Below are 16,970 nucleotides of genomic sequence, written 5' to 3'. Positions count from 1 at the left end.
GTGCCTCAGGAAATTTGGGTTTTCATGTGAGGTTGTTGCTGACATCTGTAGCCTTCTAGAAAAAGACCTCCTTCCTGGTGGACCAGGTTGGCTTGCATTGACAGTGTCTGTCACTGGAGGGCTCCCCCAGATCTCTGCCTCTCCTCAGATTTGTGTGCTCGCTACTGCAAGGAGAGAAAACAGAGAGGTGTGAGAGTTAAATATGGTTTGTGTGGAGAGGACAGAAGGACAACTCATGGAGGGTGACTGTACGAAATCACTGCCGGAGATCAATAGCATGAGGATGAGTGTGAATGTTGGCTATTCGGATGTGAAGTGAGAAGGTGCCTGAAGAGAAAAAAATGAGTGAAGTTCCAGATGTGTTGCTCTGAGGAGTGCTATGCAAGAGAATGCTAGGGAAGTTATTGTGTGTGGCCTGGCATTTGAAAGTGCTTTGTCACTCACTGTTCCTGCCCTCCTGAGCCCCTGGATTCTCTTGGTGCACTGTCTCCAGGTTGGTGGACCACACTGCTGCTGCTGACTAGCTCAGACACTTCCACTATGCCATGCTAGGTTGGAGAGGTTGTCCTCTTCCTTACATTCTTAGGAATGATCACCTCACTGCAGCCTTTCAGATTTCACAACAGAACATCCTGGTAAGAGTGAGAGACCCAGGAAGCAGGCTTCCCCGGTCTCCTCTCCAATCCTGTGGTTGCTGCAGTCTCAAAAATCCATGTCCTGTTAGACCCTTGTAACCCATTCCGGAGGTCCCATTAATTAGAAATCCTTTCTTTGAGCGCATCATCTCACCCGCCGTCTCTGATTGCTCGGGGAGCCCAGATGCAGGATGCTAGTGCTATGGCTCCGTTAAAGAGCATTGCTTAAACAAACAAGTTCCTGGACCGTTAATGGTCCTCCTGTTTTGGCAGGAACAATGTTCAGAAAATTCCATCCTAAGAAACTGAAAATCAGATCTATAAACAGCAATTATTAATTACAAGGATGGTCAGGATTAATGGCATCTAGCTGCCTGTAATTAGGGCTCTATAGACAATGACTTAAAGGTTTTTGTTAATCTGTTGATTTCTAGCTGCCTTCAATTTTAGTTTCCCAGGAAGTGTTATGACAAGTTTTCTTAAATTACATTTATTTTATAAATGTCTCTTTGACCCAACCTGCTTTTGCTGCTTTTTAACAACTTGTGTTAGAGTTCATGACAGCACCAGCAAGACGAGAGAAATTTCTTCTCGTTTTTAATTTTTAATTTTTTACCTTTTCACATTTGTTATTCCATTTCTTTAATAATTTTATAACTAATTGTCGACTTTTCTCATGAGCAGCATTTTTTGCCAAGAAATCTTTAAGAATTATCCTAAAAGAATTTTCTCTTGCCTCTTTAATTTATTTTAAAACTGAGGACTGCTCTTAAGAAGCCTGACATAGTCCATGGGCAGAAGTCCCAGATTTGCACTGAGTGTGGTAGTGGGCAGGAAAAGCGACGCTTTACCCGTCGGCCGCAATGGTGGCTTCTAATGCCATATCTTCCCAAACCCGCTGTATTAATTATGCATTTCCGGGGAACATGCCAGTTCGATGGTGGACACGCTCTCATTTGCCTGCCACATCATCACCTGACCACATCATCACGCTAGGCGCCACATTTGAAGTGTAGTCACATGCACACCTCTCAGTGGTTCCAGCCCAGGGCTGCTGCACAGAAGACAAGGATGGCCCCAAAAAGCAAAAAGACTGCAGCATCCCCCCCACCCCCGGTTAAGTGACGTATCCCTTGAGCGCCTTTTGGGCGCCAAGGAGAATCGCTGTGATGTCCTCTAACACCCCCCTGCTCTGGCTGCAGGGTGGACAACAGTATCACCAACCCAGCATGGGAGGCGGTGGTCAGTGCCAATGCCTTGCAAAAGAGGACAGCCACCCACTGCCACAACAGGATGAATGGTCTCATCCGTTCCGCTAGGGTGGGCCACTTCTCTCATCACTCTCACCTCATACACTGATAAACCCATCACACATCCACAGGGATCTCACACCTTAAGGGACAACACTACTAACTCTCACTCACACCCTCACAACAAGCCTATATTGCCTCAAGCTTGCATCTTCATCCCGTCTATATCTCCACTCACCACACAAACATTTCATGCAGTGCCATGTGTCCTGCTCACACTCTCTCCATCTGTTTTCATGCAGGAGAAGCTGGCTCACAGCAGCAGAGAGAGGTCCCAGACTGGGGGTGGCCCACATTCAACCCTCATTCACTTGGAGGAGTTTGCCATCGGGCTGACTGATGAGGACATGGACCGTGTGTGCGGTGATGGTGAGGTCAGCGGCGAATACCCTTGTGAGGATACTGCACCATTTCATCCTTCTCTCAACGCAATTATGAGTGCTCTCTGTCCTGCTTTTGACTCCGCTGCCATGAACTAATTATTTCTACTTTGGTTCACAGGGAGCTCTGCCAAGCGACCCGACACCCTGAGCCAGCCAGTCCCTCAGCTCCATCCAGGTCCTCACCTCCAGCCAAAAAGACACCTACTCCACTGAAGAGCTGGAAGTAAGCAGCCTGGAAGACCCGTCACAGTGTTTACCCACACCCTTCACCAGCGCAGAGACACACACCTCAGTGGGACCTAGATCTAGAGCAGGCTCGGGTTCACAATCTGCTGGGTCAGATGACAAGCCTCTGGATTTGACCTTCTGACTCATCCAGGAGAATCAGCAGAAGGCAGAGGAGCATCTCGCAGAGCTGTTGGAAACCCTCAACAGAGTGGCACGCCAGTTGAAGGAGTGTGTCTGCCTGCTCTCTGATGAAGTGGTGCCCATATGTTTGGAGGTCTCCATGGGAAGGATGGTGGATGCCATGGAGACCCTGGTCCAGCGAACACAGATATGTGTGTAGATCTGCACTTGATAGCAGGACCCATGGATGAGTTTCTGCAGTGGCAGGTGCTCCTTCCCCTCAAGGAGACAGGCTAGGGCCCCCGGGCACCTGAAGAGAGGAGGAGCAGCAGCTGGACACCACTGGGTCATCCACTCAGGAATCTGAGAGGCTGTGCTTTCCCTCCAAGACCCCTTTGCCTGTGAACCCCTCAACTGTCCTCTGTCACCACAAAGGGAGCAGCTGGCCAACAAGTAATTCTGGAGGAAGAAGTGAGTGTCTGGCAGGGCCTGTCGGAGCCTTGGGCAAGTACTCTCCCATGCACGCGGATCCTTCCCATATCACACTCACCTTAATGCCCTGAGCATTTTCAATGCTGCCTGTTGGTGTTGGCTCTCAGTTGTCCATCTGAGCTAACCTGCATCTCTGCCCATCCACTGATCACAATCCCATGCTGCACCTGATCTCGCCCAACACAATTTTCGTTTCACTTTTGATTTAGACAGCATGGTGGTGATACAGTATTTCATTCCCTCCCCCATCCTTTCTCCTCCCCCAGTCATCCATTTGCTTTCCGCCATCACTATTAACCCCTTTGGCATCACCTTCCACCTCCCCTCCGTGACTTACCAGCTTTTTCTTTCAGGGATGTCGAGGTAAATGTGCACGTTCCCTTCCTTTCCGAAAATCCCATCCCCATCCACATTAACCTCCCTGACCTCCTCCGTCCCACCCCCAGCCCCATCCTCCGAGTCCCCACCAACTGACCTCACTGTCCCTTCTCCCATTACTGTCGAACCCTTACCCTCCCAGCCTACCGCCTCGCTCTGCCCTCGGTCATTCTCACCATTCCCTCGTACCACACCCACCCTCAGCTGGCTGCCCAGGAAACAGTCAGGGACTCATCAGAGCCCTCCCTTGCACAGTCACCTGGACTTGCCCCTTTGGAACTCCTTCCCCCACTGAAACGCTTTCCCCCCACGCCCCCAGAACCCTTTCCATCCCTGGAACTCCTCCCCCACCCCTGGGATTCCTTCCCCCCGCCGGACTACCTTCATTAGGACTTCCCCCAACCCACCGTGGGCTCCGCTCCCTGCTTAGTTTTTCCCCCATCCAGACTCCGCCAGAGACCCCTACTTCTTGCACCACCCTTAGTTCTTCCCCCTCCTGACTCCTTCTTCCAGCCTTACTTCTTCCTCCACCCTTACTCTCTCCCCTCCCTGCAATCCTTCCTACCTCCAAACTCCTTCCCTTACACCTACCTCCCCAGTTACCATCTTCTCCTGTTACCCCCTCCCTTTCCCAACCTTCCCCCCGACACCTTTGTTTCCCACCAGCCCGCACCTCACCCCACCATGACACCGTCATTCCCCCCCCACAACCTCATAACCCCCATCTTCCTCTCTGAGCCAATCCTAGACCTTTCTCTCCCACCATCTTCCTCTCCCAAACACAGCTGGATCTTCTTCTCCACCCCCTTGACCACCATCTATTGTGAGCAGACCCTCAATGGTGATTTTTCAACTTGCGTGGGTTGCTTCATGGCAGAGCCATTTCCATGAACATCCACCCAGCATGCCAGTGTGCCATCGCTTTCAGGCTCCAGCATCTTCTGCTCCTCGGATGTCTGCAATGTGAGCAAGGCCCTGGCAGTAAGTTCCGACTTCTGCACGTCACACTTGTCAAAATGTGTTCTGCACTGGTGTGTTTTGCAATCATTATGAGCAGGTGATCCAGCATGGGGCAATGATTCCAGCAGGTTGGCCTTATGATAATATGCAGGTGTATTATAATGAGGTTCCCAATGTCTGATGGTGGGAAATATGGCCCACCATCAATAGGCTAAGCAGACGATCGCAAATTGGTTTCATAACGTCGTGAAACTGCTTTCTGGCCCTCTCACCATATTGTCCACTCACACTGCCAAAGACGCACAACGTCAGCGGGCACAGAAAATTCCGCCCTATATCTGCCTGCAGCACCTCAAACAGACAGGCCAGCATTAGACTCTTCTGCTTCACCCTGTTTTTGTCTATCAGCTGCATCTCTTTCTAAGTAATGTTTGCTTCTTTGTCCGCCAAATGTGGAATTTTTGTGGTTCCGCAAAATTCATCCTTTTTCTGACATCATAGGGTGTTGCTAGCACTACAACGTACAGTTTTGGTCTCCTTATTTGAAAAAAGTTATAACTGTTTTAGAAGCAGTTCAGAGAAGGTTCACTCAACTCATATATATATATATAAATAAAAACAACAAACTGCGGATGCTGGAAATCCAAAACAAAAACAGAAATACCTGGAAAAACTCAGCAGGTCAGGCAGCATCGGCGGAGAAGAGCAAAGTTGACGTTTCGAGTCCTCATGACCCTTCTCCGCCAATGCTGCCAGACCTGCTGAGTTTTTCCAGGTATTTCTGTTTTTGTTTTTTCACTCAACTCATTCCTGGGATGAAAGACTTCTTTTATGAAGAAAGGTTGAACATATTGAGCCTATAACCATTGGAGTTTAGAAGAATGAGAGGTGATCTTATTGAAACGTTTAAGATCTTGAGGGGACTTTATAGCGTGGTGAATGTTTCCTCTTGTGGGAAAGCTGGAACTCAGGGACATTATTTAAGAATAAGACAGATGAGGAGCATTTTTTTCTCTCAGAGGGTCATTAGAGTGTGGAAGGCAATGGAGGCTGTGTCTTTAAATTTATTCAAGACCGAGTTAGACGGATTTTTGTTAGACAAAGGAGTCAAGGTTATGGGGGCAAACAGGAAGGTGGAGCTGAGACCAGATCAGCCATGATCTTATTGAATGATGGAGCAGGCTTAAAGGTCCGAATGGCCTACTTCTGCTCCTATGTTCCTATGTACAATGGATCCAGAGCAAGACGGCATCTCACATCTTTCTCATTAACGTGAGCAAGTACCAGCATAGCTACAAATATCCCAGAGGGTGCAGTTTATGAACTTAAGGGACCAGTACAGAATTAATCACAGTGCACAGAGTCTGGACAGGGTAGATAAATTGTACCTATTACGGCAGAAGAGTCAAGGACCAGAGGACACTGCTTTTGGCAAAAGAAGCAGAGGCGACATAAAGAAAATCTTTTTTATGTTGTGAGCGGTTAGGATCTGGAATGCACTGCTTGAGAATGTAGTGGAGGGAGATTGAATCGTGACCTTAAAAATAGGATTGGTTAATTATCTAAAGGGAAAAGATTTATAGGGCAAGAAGGAAAAGGCAGGCACTGGGACTAGCTGCGTTGCTCTCACAAAGACCTGGCACAGACATGACAGGCCAAACGGCCTCCTTCTGTGCTGTAACCATTCTATGATTCTATGATGAAGATAAATTGGCAGTGACAGAGGAAGAGCAGGAACCCAATAACTTGACAGCCACACTGCTGGCATTAATGAATCATTAATAAGCAGTGTGGTTTGCTTTGTAATGTTGCTATTGCTATTTTGTGTGAAAAGGGGATTAAAAATGTCGGCCGTGCTGAGAATTGAATGTCCTCAATTTGACGCATGTCTGAGCAGATCATTCATTAAAGCAGTGTTTGATCCCTATGCTACATTGGATAGAGACAGAGGCGGTAAAGTTTGGAAAAGAGGTGATCTTGACTGCCAATAACACTGAAGTTTCAATGGAGCAGATTGGCTCCAGATATCCTTCTAGCAGATGGCATAGTTCTGTAAATGGCTTGCTACTGATATTGTTTATCCTTCACCTTTTGGCTTAGCTACTGCTCCATGTGCTCTAGGCCTCCAGTCATGGTCTATACAGATGTGCAACATTGACTAATAAAGGCAGGAAAATACTTTTTGAAGGCAGAGTTATCCTAGCCACTGGAGAACAAGCTTTATTAAAATAGAACTACTTATTAGAATGAATGGTCTTAAAACTTTTTTTGGGAATTACATGGTGTCAGCTTCACAGCTGCCCACAGTGGTATGCTTGGGATCAGGGGCTCAGTGTATTTCAAGCCAAGTCTTCTACTTCTCCTGCAGTGACTAAAGAGGCTGGTTAATGATTTGAAGCGGAGGGGTCTTGCGGAATTGAGATGCTTCTTGCTTGCCTTTGGTTGTAGGCTCTCCCTTTTTAAGCAGAGAACTTCAAGGTACTCTTCCTGTCATCTCATGGAATATTGTGTCAGAAGGCACTGGTGGCGAGAGCAAGTGCTGAAAACATCATACATATCATTTGATTCTTCCATTGCTTCCCTACATGTTTGGCTGTGCAGAAAAGAACACTTAGGGGAGAATTTTCCTCATGTCGGGCGGGTCATTTGGGAGCGGGTGCGGGTGGGCGCGGACCCGATCACCGCCCACGATTGGGTCCGTGCCGCCATTTTATGCAGGTGGGCCAATTAAGGCCCGCCCAACGTAGCTCATGACTCCTGTGCTTGGCAGGTGTGGGCGAGAGGTGGCGGGCACGCTCAGACTGCCGGGTCCAATGGCGACCCAGCAGCCTGTATAAACGAAGGCCTGGCAGCCTTGGAAAGGCTGCTCACAATGGCTGGGAGAAGGGCTCTGCAGAGGGGCAATAATGGTGATGCAAGTCATCGGGGCAGGACAGGCCTGAGGGTAGACCGTCGGGGCAGGCCAGACCAGAGGGTAGGCCATCGGGGCAGGTCAGACAGGAGGGTAGGCCATCGGGCAGGCCAGACCGGAGGGTAGGCCAGCGGGGCAGTGTGCCCCTTGTTTTTCAGATAAGTGCCTAGCTGCCCTCCTGGAGGAGTTGGCAGCGCAGCAGGAGGTCCTTCTTCCGAGGGATAGGAGGCGGAGGCCTCCGCACCCAACCAAATGTGCATTGGAGGAGGTGGCCGAGAGTGTGAGCTCCCATGATGTGCGGCGTATATGGCTCCAGTGTCACAAAAGGTTCAATGATCTCCTGCACTCAGGAAGGGTGAGTATCATGTTGCCGCAAGTCACTTAATGCAGCCGTCACCCTTTCCCCCAAACCACAACCACCCCCCACACCCCCGCCAACTCTGAGTACAGTAACATCATTGAATCCCTCATGGTATGGATCCCTCACTGGATGTGACAGCAGAGATTGCCCATGCCTAGTTCACCCTGAGAGGGTTGAGCTAGGAGGTGTTCTGCATCCGCAGCATGTGTGACACTGACACCCAAAGTATAGGATGGGGTTGAAACTCAAGAGTCTGCACCTAGGCAGAGTGCTGGAATTGCGAAGCATGTCGAAGTCAGGGTGCTAACATGCTGGGAGGGGAACTTCCAGTTGGCGGGGCACCAACCCATTTTCTGGTGTTTGCACTCTACGTGCCTATGTCTCTTTGCTTAGCAAAGTGACACCTTGTGGTGCCACATGTGAAAGAGGCAGCATTTGGGCAATGGGGGGTGGTCAGCCCTGGCTTGTTTGGGTGAGTGTGCAGCAGCTGTGGGGTGACAAAGAACTGGAATCCTGCAATGTCCCACTCTGGCTGGGTTGGGAGGGATGCGATGGGAATTCAGGTGCAGGCAAGATTAATCAATGCTCCTCTCTCCTTTTCAGGAAAAGACTGCGCATAATGCATTGGGACGAATGCAGACTGGTGGAGGGCAGGCCCAGTTGGCCATCCTAATGGCTTTCGATCAGCAGGCCATGGATCTTGAGGGGGTCATACCCCCAGGTCTACTGGTGGCAGTGAGGCTGGGGTGCCACAGGGAGGTATGTTTGGCAAGCACTCAGGTCACCATGTGTGTCACAGAAGCCATGGCTCTGCTGAATGCTCCGTGATTGAAGTTAGCAACACTGGTTTACCCTTGATTATGGAAGGATGAGTGCATAATGATCCGGGGGAGCGGCATGCACATTGACATTGTCTGCACGGTAACTAATCAAATGTCTTTCAGCATCACTGGAGCAGGGCTGAGAGGAGGAGGCAGAGGGCCCACCTCTCACCCTGAGGCCTCTGAGCAAATGCACTCACCAGCATCACACCATCTCTGCTGTGACCTTTAGAGCCACTGGTATGGGGTGTCCGCCCATATAGTTTGCAGAGATCTCAGGGCCTATCATCTGCCAGATGGAGGTGACTGTCTCCCTTGAGAGACTGAGAGTCTGCACCTCAGACATATTGAAGTAGTTGCTTCGCCACCTGTATACCCTGGCAGCAGGATAGTGGCATATTCTGCAGCCCCTTCTGCCTTGCACTTCCTGTTGGCCCTGCGCCCCTTTCGCCTGCACCTCTCCTCCAAAAGGTGGCTGCCCTGAAGGCCGAATGTGGACTCCTGGCCTCCTCCTCCTTCTGGCCCTCCCTTCCTCCTCAGAGGAGGTGCCTCCAGTGAAGAGTACAACTCCTATTCCCAGGCTAAGGGAAGGCTTCCTGAAAAATGCAGGCCCCAGAAATGATTTCTACTGTACAGTGCTGACCAAGGCTTTTACTCCTGTCCAAGCAGCTGGTATGAGTTTTGAAGTCCTCCTGCTCACTCAGGCAAGTATAAGTTACTTTCACACTTAAATACCTCAAACATCACATTCGCGACCCCACTCACCCCTCTTATCCCACTCATGGCCGAGGTTTATATAAATGTCTCCTAACCGCCTGCCTGTTGCACCCGTGTGACATCCTGAAGATCGCACGGACTGCCTCAAGGGCCTTAACTTGCCCATTAATTGATGACGGGTGAGCATCCGAAGCGCTTGCCTTCCCAAATATTGCGATGACACGCAGTGATGTCGGGACGCTTGCCCGATGTCACCATGCATCATTTTATGTGCAGGCAAGCAGGGCCTGCCCCCGCACGCCAATGGGAAAATTCTGGCCCTAGAGGAGAAGCAAGTGGGTGTGGTGAATTTGCTGGTATATCTGGCTTTTAGCTGGTAAGTTGCATATGGTGCTCAACTCAGTGAGAACATGGTGGCTGCAATGGGGAACAATGCTTCTTGTAATATATTGTTACAATGTACAGCTGCCAGCTTTGGAAAGGTTAGTTATCTTCCTCCAGCCATGTAGTCATGCAGAGGTTGCTGGAGGTGACTCTTACTACCAAGGCAACTTTCTTCTTGTATCACATCCTATGTGGATCTCCTTTCCTTTGGGCTTAAAAATACATTACCCCTTATCAGATTACAACCAGGGGTTTTTTAATTTGTTGCTCTGTGCCATTAAAACACACCAACCTCAGGTTTTGAAGGAAGCAACATTGCTGGAGCCACATAATGGTTGCTTTGACTCTTTCAGCTGTTACTGCAGCACTGGATTTTCCTTGGCCTGAGGATATTAATGGCACCAATAGCCTGTCATGAATATTCACTGAAGATGCACTGAATAAAATTGGACTTGTTTTTAGTGGTATAACACCAGGAGATAAAATGCCATTCTGCGGCTATTTTGATGGTAAACTGGGCCAGGAAGCAATTCTAGCCCAAAATGCCCTTAGGGTTTCAAATATATTCCTGCTAACCAAATTGTCAAGATATCAGGCAGCTGCTTTGCGGAGAGGGTAGAAATAGCTCTTTCAATTATAACTAGCAGTATCTAAACATGTTCAACCCTGCTAATTATTCCTGTTAAAAGTAAATAGATCAATAAAACTTTTAACTGTTCCCAGCAGAATATTCAATCAGCAATAGTAAGATACCTAATGTTATATATTTAAAAAATACTTGTGGCACCTACATCTGTGTATTAACTTGCAAAGATCATAATTTGAGTTGCATAATGCAACTATTATGTTGATTAAAATCTATAATTGAATTCATTGTTGGTCATCAATGCTACCAAGTGGCACTCCTAACCTACTCACTGACGCTCAGTTTAGGTTCTACCAGGCCCACTTGGCTTATGGCATTGTTATAGCCTTGGTACAAACATGGACAAAAGAGCTGAACTCCAGAGGTGAGGTGAGAGTGACTGCCCGACATCAAGGCAGAATTTGACAGAGTGTGGCATCAAGAAACCATCACAAAACTGAGGTCAATGGGAATCAAGGGAAAAACTCCTCAGCAGGTTGGAGTCATACCCAGCACAAAAGCGATGGTTGTGGTTGCTAGAGCTCAATCATCTCAGTTCCAGGACATCATTACAGGAGTTCCTCATGATGGTGTCCTAGGCCCAGCCATCTTCAGCTACTTCATCAATTAACCTCCTTCCATTATAAGGTCAGAAGTGGGGATGTTCACTGATGATTGCACAATGTTTAGCACCATTCACTACTCTCCTCAGATACTGAAGCAGTCCATCCAAGACATGGACAATATCCAGGCTTGGGCTGACAAGTGGCAAATAACATTCACACCACACAAGTGCCAGGCAATGACCATCTCCAACAACAGAGAATCTAACCATCACCCCTGGCATTCAATAGCATTACCATCACTGAATCACACATCATCAACATCCTGGGGGTTACCAATGACCAAAAACTGAACTGGACGAGCCAAATAAAGACTGTGGCTATAAGGGCATGTCAGAGGCTAGGAATCCTGCAGTGAGTTACTCACCTTCCGAATCCCCAAAAAAACCTGTCCACCATTTACAAGGCACAAGTCAGGAGTGTGATGGAATACCCCCCATTGGCCTGGATGGGTACAGCTCCAAAAAAACTCCACAACAAAGCATCCCACTTGATTGGCACCACATCCACAAACATTCACTCCCTCCACCACCGACGCACAGTAGCAGCACTGTGTACCATCTACAAGCTGCACTGCAGGAACTCACCAGGCTTCCTTAGACAACACCTTCCAAACCCACGACCACTACCATCTCGAAGGACAAGAGCAACAGACACATGAGAACACCACCACCTGGAAGTTCCCCTCTAAGTCACTCACCATCCTGACTTGGAAATATATCACCGTTCCTTCACTGTCACTGGGTCAAAATCCTGGAACTCCCTCCCTAACAGTATTGTGGGTGTACCTGTACCACATGGACTGCATCACCTTCACAAGGGCAATTAGGGATGGCCAATAAATGGTGGCCTAGCCAGTGACACTTACATCCCATGAGCAAATAATAAAAAAACAGAATAACTGTATTGGTTTATTATTTTATGAAGACATCTTGTCAAGTGCATGTGTCAGGTACAGTATTCTATGCAGACATCAGCTGAAGTGGAATTAAACTGCTTATCAACCATGTACTGTGATCTTAACTGTAACCAAATGAAGTATTTTCCTTATAGCATTTAAATCAAGAAAAGCAAATTACTTTTGAGGCTGATAATGAAAATCTAATGCCATTAAAGGGACTGGAGCCAGCATCTGAAAACACCATTGTTTGGAGTGCGCATAAATTACCATCGCTGGCACAAGCAGGCAATTAATCATCTATTAACAACTGAAAAGAGAACTTTACTTAATATATTGAATATATCAAATGTGCAAGATTAAAGTATGATGATCAGAGTCACTTCCACATGTATTTCAAGTCCTTCAAAATTTTCTTAATCATCTTATTACATTGGTGAATAAGTGGACAAGAAGGTTATAGAGGACCAGTCGAGAAAGTATGCCAAACATGTACTTCAAATCTGTAACAAAAATAGAAAATGCTGGAATTGCATGGTAGATTATCAACATCTGCAGGGGGCAGTAAATTTAACCCTTCAGCTGAACTCAGCAAAGGGTCACACACTTCAGGGTCAAACTGCTCTTTGTTTCCAGAATTTTTATTTCAGATTTGCAATCTTTTTTCTGTCTCTACTTCAATCTATTTTAGAGGCATAAGTGTTGGTTGATCAGAAGCATATTGAATAGAGTTATTACAAAATCAAATGAGGATGTAACAAAGCAATCCCAGTCATGTGCAAACAAAAGTATCGAGCACAAATCATGGAAGAAAACATCTACATCCAAATTTATTCTGAACACCTGCAGTTTTTTTTCTCTTTCTAAGAAATGCTTTAGAACCTAAAGCTAACATTATTTCAAGTTTAATTCATTGAAAAGCACTGTAGGGGCCCTCAATGGCACATCTGAAATAAAAGAGTTTAGCCCAACTGCGTGGCGTATTGATGTTTTTTGTACATTGCAAATTGGCTGTGCTCAGTGGAGCACCAGCTGGAAGCTGTGTACAGAACCCATGTGTTCACCTTTAATGTACTGGAGCATACAGTAAAAGAACTCTCTGAAAATGATGTCACATCAAGCTGCTTGACACATAATACACTCTTTGATCTTCCACTTTTCATGGCAGTGCATATCGTCAGAATTTATGAGGTGAATATAATCATTTAATATATCTTTTCTTTAACAAGTTGAGTATCTTCATGATTGATGGAGGCAAGTTTAGAAAATCTGGTAAATCTCCCTGAAATGGTGTCAGTCAACCTAGAGAACTGAGTTCAGCTTCTGCAGATCAGCATAGCTGCCAGCAAATGATTGGTACGAAAGAAATAGAAGCAGCCGGCTCTCTGGAGGCTGTGCCTGGCACCGTTTTCTGACGAACATTCACAGTCACAACTGGTGAGAACGAGGAGTGCCATCTGTAAACTGTAAATCCTGAACATTTACTCAATCTGCTGCACTGTGCTGACAATAGGGAGTTCATAAAATAAAAGCCAGCTCTCAAATGAAAGCGGAGAGCTGCATTTTACCAATTAAATTAAGCTAATTCATCACTAACACAGCTGAGGCTTTGTTCATGGGTGACAATATATGAGTTTTACTTTCTCTTTTCTTTCTCTTCCTCTCTTTTTTATTTCTATAGGTGACATTGTTGTACTCACCAAACCTGTAACTTTAAAAGAGGGTGACAGGGTCACCTTGACGACAGATGTTCTCAAGGCAACAGATGGCACTGGCAAACCCGAAGAGCTGTTGTACGCCATCTCTGTGCCACCTGCACATGGTCAGATCGAGTACATCAATTATCCTGGAGTGGCCATTTCCAGTTTCAGCCAGTTGGAGGTAGCAGCCCAGAAGGTCTGCTATGTCCATGACAACAGTCGTGAGGCCAGCACGGATGGATTCAGGTGAGGAGGACAGCTCTGTTGTACTCTGGCCATCTTAACAATAACAGTATAAATCAAAACACAAAAGTATTGTACACAACTATCAGTTCTTGGTTATTAGGCAGCATATGTTTTGTAACAGAACCTGTTTTTAAAACTCACTTATACAACTCAGTGTTACATAAACACTATATAACTAATTACATGCATAAGTTGCAAAAGTTTTCTAAAATCATTATATTTAAATTTAATGTCACTCATTTAATTCTACATGAAATTAAAATTGCACTCACAAAAGCCCCTCAAATCCCCTATGAGATAATAGAAATATAATTTGATACAGACAATCCTATAGATTAGTTGAACAAAATATCCAACAGGGTATTTTTGTCAGGGATGACTGACCACTGAGAGTTCAAAGGGCTTACAGAATAAGGATTTATATCCAGTTATAATCCTATTGTGGTATTTTATTGCTTACTTCGTGTAGGGGAACACTTGTATCAACCATGCCGAGTTTCTTAACAGTGATTATGGAAAACCACAATGTGGATTATAATTCAATATATTCAAATGGAATAATTAAAGATCTACTCTAGAACTGAAATATAAGTTGTTTTTAGAAAACAGAGGTCTATGTGGGTTCCCATCCTTTGACTATGATGAAATAGATGTCTTTCATGAATGTTTATCACTTTTTTGTAGCCGGTACCTTCTGGCGTAATCTATTGCCAAAGCCCAGCTCCCTATCAGCTCTGCTATAATTCATTCTCAGCATTTGGAAGTGATCTGGTTCCAGGTGATTTATTAAATTACTTTTTATTGTGCTACTCCTAACTTGTCCATCTGTTCAGCAGCTCCTAACTCACAATCTGTCTGTAGTTTGCAGAAAGACAAACTGTCAAGGCCTGTTCGTGCACCAACACTTGACAATTCTCTTTCGGATTAGATTAATACCAGTTGTGACAGATTTTAAAGCTTGAAAAGAGATGCAAAAAAAAATCTTATTAGAGCTTGTTGGAGCACTGATCAATTTTGACAGACACAGGCTGGGCGCAAGAGATAGAGTATAATTCATTTTACAAAAAAGAGGATACAAAGAATACACAGAATATGCTTTTTGAAATTTCAAAGGAACCCACATCAAAATGTTTAAAAGATTAAGGAATAATCCTGTTATCGACAATTAGGGTGGGCTTGCGCATTGGCCATAAAAAAGGATGGGTATTGCTATTTGTGGGCTAGTAGAACAATGTCTAAAAAACACCAACAGATGATGGATGCAGATGATTAACAAAATGACTACCCTTGGCACAGACATTTGAATTTAAAGTGAAAACCTTTTCATCAGGATTGATTGGGATAATTACACTAAAAATGAGACTTCCTAACAGATGCCGTTATCTGCTATGGTGGAATTAAGTCCTTTCTCATTCAAACTCTTGTTTTCCCACAGATTTTTTGTCAGCAATGGGATGACAGTGAAAAACAGCTCCATGGAGTTTAACATTGAGCGCACTGACCGTATCTTGCCCACTTTAGTCAATAATAAAGGTCTTCAGTTACCAGATGGGGCCATGTTGGTCATCTCTCCTGATAATCTTCAACTCACAGATCCAGACACTCCCCTGATAAACCTAACCTACATTATTATCCAGCCTCCTCAGTTTGGCAACCTGTACCTGAAAGGAAATGTTCTTTCCCAGCACCACTTCACACAGCTGAATGTGAATAATTTGGACATTTCATACAAGCACAATGCTGGGCCCTCTGAGCTTGACCACTTTACATTCATAGCTTCTGATGGAACCAATCATGGTTTTTTAGTCAATGGCCAGATGAGAGAGGACCCTGTTATATTCAGCATACAGGTACGTGGATATTATCTGTACAAAGATTGACTTATTAAAGAAATAAGCAAAATAGTAATGTAATTTATAATTGCAATATTTTGTAGGTAATTATGAAAATAAATTATCAAAATTAGCTATAGCTGATAAAAACAAATTGGTCTTGAAGTAATCAAACTCTTAGATGTAATAAATTGCCTCAAACACTTTTATAAACACAGTACATCCAGTCACCGGTTCAACTGTTTTACAACTGTTTTAGATAAGTAAAATTAGATATTGTTTCTTTGACTATTTATTTTGTATTAATGCTTTAACAATTTTATTTACCCACTTTGAAGCCAACTCCTCTAAAAATCTTACTTATATTTAATAGCTCTTAATTATAGTTATTTTGGGGGAGTGTTAATGCTTTTACTGAATCCAATGTTTCCAACATATTTCTGTCTTGTAACACAGCATTGACTAAAACTCAACATGTATCTCAACATTTCAAATATAATCATTCCATTTTGAGAGGTTAGTTTAATTTTTAAAACTCTTCAATTGAAAAATTAAATTTTTAGCCAAAATGTTTGATCTGTTCAGTCTGTTTAGAAATGAAAAATTATAGGAATGGAATTTCAATAAAGTTGTTGTTATTTCAGAAGAGAATATTTCTTAATGGGGCCTAGGAACAAAAACTTGGCAAAGGGGAGTTAATGAGAATTTTATACAGTGAGCTATTTTAATTTGAATACACTTCCTGAAAAAGTGGTGCAAGTAGATGTATTAGTAATTTTCAAAAGGGAATTGCATTCTTATTTGAAAAAGAAAACTATTCAGGGCTACAAAGAGAGACCAGTGGAGTGGGAGCTAACAGGATAACTCTTCCAATGAGCTAACACAGAAATGATGGGCTGAATGGCCTTCTTCTGTGCCGACTTAAGGCTCAAATGTTAATAATTAAACAAGGTGTTCCCTCAAACGTGTTGGTGGAGCACCTACTACTATTATTTTATCCACTCTTTGCACCACAATGCAAAATATCCCTTCACACAGACACACACAAGCGTCCAAAAATTAACAAGATATATATCAGCATGTGTAGCAGCTATACTGTTGAAACTTAGCAGCATTATTTCAATGCAAATATAAGCGTACACCCAAGTGTTAATTTTTGTTACAACATCTTTTGAGAAATGTTGATCACTTTTCAAATATATTTTGGTGACTAATAACATATTCATTATAATCTAATTAAGCAGTCATTGTCAAGATATATAATCTTATTTTTTCTCAGTTGCATTCTGCTTTTTCATTGAATTTCAATTCTTATAGACTTTGTTTTTGGTTTTGAAAGCTAAAAA

The 16,970-nt window shown here is 44.7% G+C and overlaps 1 protein-coding gene across 1 annotated transcript in view; it reads left to right on the top strand.

The window, feature by feature from the left end:
* The window catches only part of frem1b (Fras1 related extracellular matrix 1b), a 255,156-nt gene that overhangs the window by 192,272 nt on the left and 45,914 nt on the right, over positions 1-16,970 (top strand). The window contains exons 24-25 of the mRNA XM_041208368.1: positions 13,528-13,792; positions 15,228-15,642. Coding sequence (XP_041064302.1) covers positions 13,528-13,792; positions 15,228-15,642 — 680 coding nt within the window. The remainder of the gene's footprint in view (positions 1-13,527; positions 13,793-15,227; positions 15,643-16,970) is intronic.

The sequence above is a fragment of the Carcharodon carcharias genome, chromosome 16 (genome assembly GCF_017639515.1).
Source record: "Carcharodon carcharias isolate sCarCar2 chromosome 16, sCarCar2.pri, whole genome shotgun sequence".
NCBI classification, from domain to species: domain Eukaryota; kingdom Metazoa; phylum Chordata; class Chondrichthyes; order Lamniformes; family Lamnidae; genus Carcharodon; species Carcharodon carcharias.
Note: the sequence above shows the minus strand (reverse complement) of the source record. Positions and strands in the feature narration are given on the sequence as shown.